The sequence below is a fragment of the Impatiens glandulifera genome, chromosome 1 (assembly GCF_907164915.1).
Source record: "Impatiens glandulifera chromosome 1, dImpGla2.1, whole genome shotgun sequence".
In the NCBI taxonomy this organism is placed as follows: Eukaryota; Viridiplantae; Streptophyta; class Magnoliopsida; order Ericales; family Balsaminaceae; genus Impatiens; species Impatiens glandulifera.
In genome coordinates, this window is record NC_061862.1 from 44906642 (window position 1) to 44909795 (window position 3154).

The 3154-nt window shown below is 27.6% G+C and overlaps 1 protein-coding gene across 1 annotated transcript; it reads left to right on the forward strand.

Annotated features, from left to right (window-relative positions):
- Positions 1-614: 614 nt before the first annotated feature.
- Positions 615-2182, forward strand: LOC124929431 (phylloplanin-like). The gene is made up of 2 exons (XM_047469795.1): positions 615-796; positions 1696-2182. Exons 1-2 carry the CDS (start codon positions 622-624, stop codon positions 1962-1964), a joined length of 444 nt encoding a protein of 147 aa, XP_047325751.1. The 5' UTR covers positions 615-621; the 3' UTR covers positions 1965-2182.
- The last annotated feature ends 972 nt before the right edge of the window (positions 2183-3154 follow it).

Here is a 3154-nt window from a genome sequence, read left to right on the forward strand (position 1 = left end):
ACAAATCTTTAGCTCTGATACCATGTTAGATTAAAGAGAAATTGTATTGAATTTGGGTTACATATGTTATGTCTAATATATAGACATTAAATTAAGTTTATAAAGAAACTAATATAATATAATATTGATATTATCATATACCTATATATTATTTTATATTCTAACTATTTATATATTTTAAAATGCTAACATTTGAAAAGGTAAAAGAGTATCACCAAACAAATATTTCAGTTGAAGCAAATCCTCCATTTATTCCCCTCAAGAGTCATGTTCATTAATTTGATTTTATAAAATTTGAAAAATGGAAAAGTTGAAAAAACATTATTTCCATACGACTTACCAAAGTTGGGTCATTTGCTTCTCAAAAAAGATGTCTTACTTGGGGGAAATTAAGAGACAATCGAGCCTAATGTGAATTTATTTATTTAATTTTATAATTATTCCATTTCATTTGACTTTGTTTTGCCATTCGGTGGAGGTTGTATTAGCCAAAAACTCATTTGATGTACATTCTTTCTATCCAAATTGCTAGAGTTGGTTGCCTATAAATAGTGGGTTGTTGATACAGGGTTGATATAACTATCTTAAATATTTCTGAACCATTTGAATAAGCACCCGACCATGGCTTCAAAGTCACCATTGTTCATTTTGTTTTTCACCATAATAACCATGGTTATGACGGTCCAAATGACCGATGCCCAGCTCTTCGGCCAAAACCTCAACATCACCGGATCGGTGTTTTGCTCTCTTAATGGCAGCTCCGGTGTTGTCAATGCTAGTGTTCCACCTTTTCCTAGTAAGAATATTTGTTACAAATCATTTGGGTTATAATATTTAAAATCAAATCACTTCAATAGTAGAAATTACTATTAAAAATTAAATACATTTTTTTAATATTAATGCAATGTTTTGTTACATCTCTTTTATTTGGATAATTATACAAAGAATTTACATTTATTATGTTTATTAATGATATAAAAATAATATGACTATGATTGATAAAAAGCTCGGTATTTAAAAGAAACAAAACAGTAACATTATAATAAGGATAATATTAAGAAAATAATTTGTTTAACAAATCAAAATGTAATAAAATCTATATTATGATCTTGTCATTACACCACACAAAAAGTTACTTTAATTCTCAAATTAATTATAAAATACCAATTTTGAGTATTTCACAATTTCCAAATAAATTTTATTTTTTGAATAATTATGTACACGAAAGCTGAACATATCATCACTTGAACATATCTGTTTTTTCGATCTTCGCATAATTTTGGATTAATGAATTTTTTTCACCTAAAAAAATGTACACTAAAGTTTTGTAGAAAAATCAAATAAAATCAAACACAACACGACATTATTTATCAAATAAATTTTTCTCTAAAAACAAATAAATATTTTGAAATAACCCCATGTCATACAAGATCTTATTATAACAAAGTTTCAATCTTTTTGTGACGTCAAGAGTCAAAGAATAAAAAAATAAATTGCTTGTAAGCATGAGTTAAACAATAAAAACAATATGCTTTTAGAGCATTAGAGTTGATGCATATAAGATCCATATAAGAGTAATCCAGAATAGTATAACATATTATCATATTTCTCTTTCTTGGTTTTAGAAGTTAAAGGAGATTATTCTATTTTAAAGCTTAATTAGTCATTATTCATAAAGAAATTTTGAACTAGCAGATGCAACGGTGCAGTTGGAATGTGGATCAGGAAATGTGTTGGCCAGCACCACGACAAACAGTGCGGGGTCGTTCTCAATAATTGTGAGTCTGATAACTTACGTCGTCAACATATTCAGCGGTTGCAAGATCGTGGTGCCGACACCTCTCTCCTCATGCAACGCGTCGCTCCCCTCAACAGGCTCCTTATTCTCCCCCCTCCAAAAAATTGGACCAGATAATTTCAACCGTATCTTAAACGTCACCAATGGATTTCAGTTTCTTCCATGATTGGCCGGGATGAAGTCTACAAACTAAAAGTTACTTAATATGGTATTGATGTTACACATATATATAACAATGTCCTAATAATTAGTGGTCATATATATATATATATATATATGCACGTGACTAAAGAATGAATAAAAAGGAGCTGCAATGGTGCATCTCCTAGGTTATGTATGCACTATTTAGGGTTCCTTCCTTAAAAAAATATATGATTGTAATATGGTTGTCATATGATATATAGTATTTTAATTGTAAAAAATAAGTGAATTTGTCCCACCTAAAAAAAGAAAAAATACAAGAACATATGAGCTACTTTGTAATTTGTCATCACTACCACTACACCGACGCTTATATGCCAACACATATTAAGCGTGGGTAAAAGTTAAAAGAAAAAATACTTTTACCACCCTTTATACATATACCATCATCTTTAATTTTTTTTATATAAGCTTTTTTAAAACCTTATAATTTAACTATTCTAAATTTTAATATTTTTAATATTTTATTTTTAAACTTTATAAATATTTATTTCACTATTTTAATTTTGTAAATTAAATTTGACTTAAAATTTTATTAATATTAAAATTTAATTAATTATTATTTTTTATATAACATAACTTTTAATTTTTTTATATCATTATTAAAAAAAATATTAACATCTGTCTTGTAATTAATTATTATTTAATTAAAAATAAAAAATAATATAAATAAAAATAAATAAATTAAATATTATATTATAAGCAAAAATTTAACTTATATATTTTTTTAAATTAGAAATCTTCTTTTCTCTATAGGAAGAACAGTCCAAGCCTAATTAATTTTTAGTGAACAGATCCATTCATTTTCTAACCTAATCACCGACTCTCCGATCCCTTTCTAAGTATGTTGTAGCCGTTTTCTTCCTCCTACACTAGAGTAGATCTTCATCATCATGATATATTCATGAAACCATATCAATTCCTGCTATATATCTTCCTCGTGGAGCTTTCAAATTTCTCCATCTATCTAACTATGTAATCACTTACTGTGTAATCACTTACGACTCCTCCTTCTCCTAGACTTCACAATCAACGCATAGGACGACAATAACAACTAAGAGAGAACGTTTCGTCGAAGTTTGGACACAATAATATTCTACCGATAAGTAATCATCACTTATGTTTATCTTCTTCTAATGGTTTGAGAATACACGT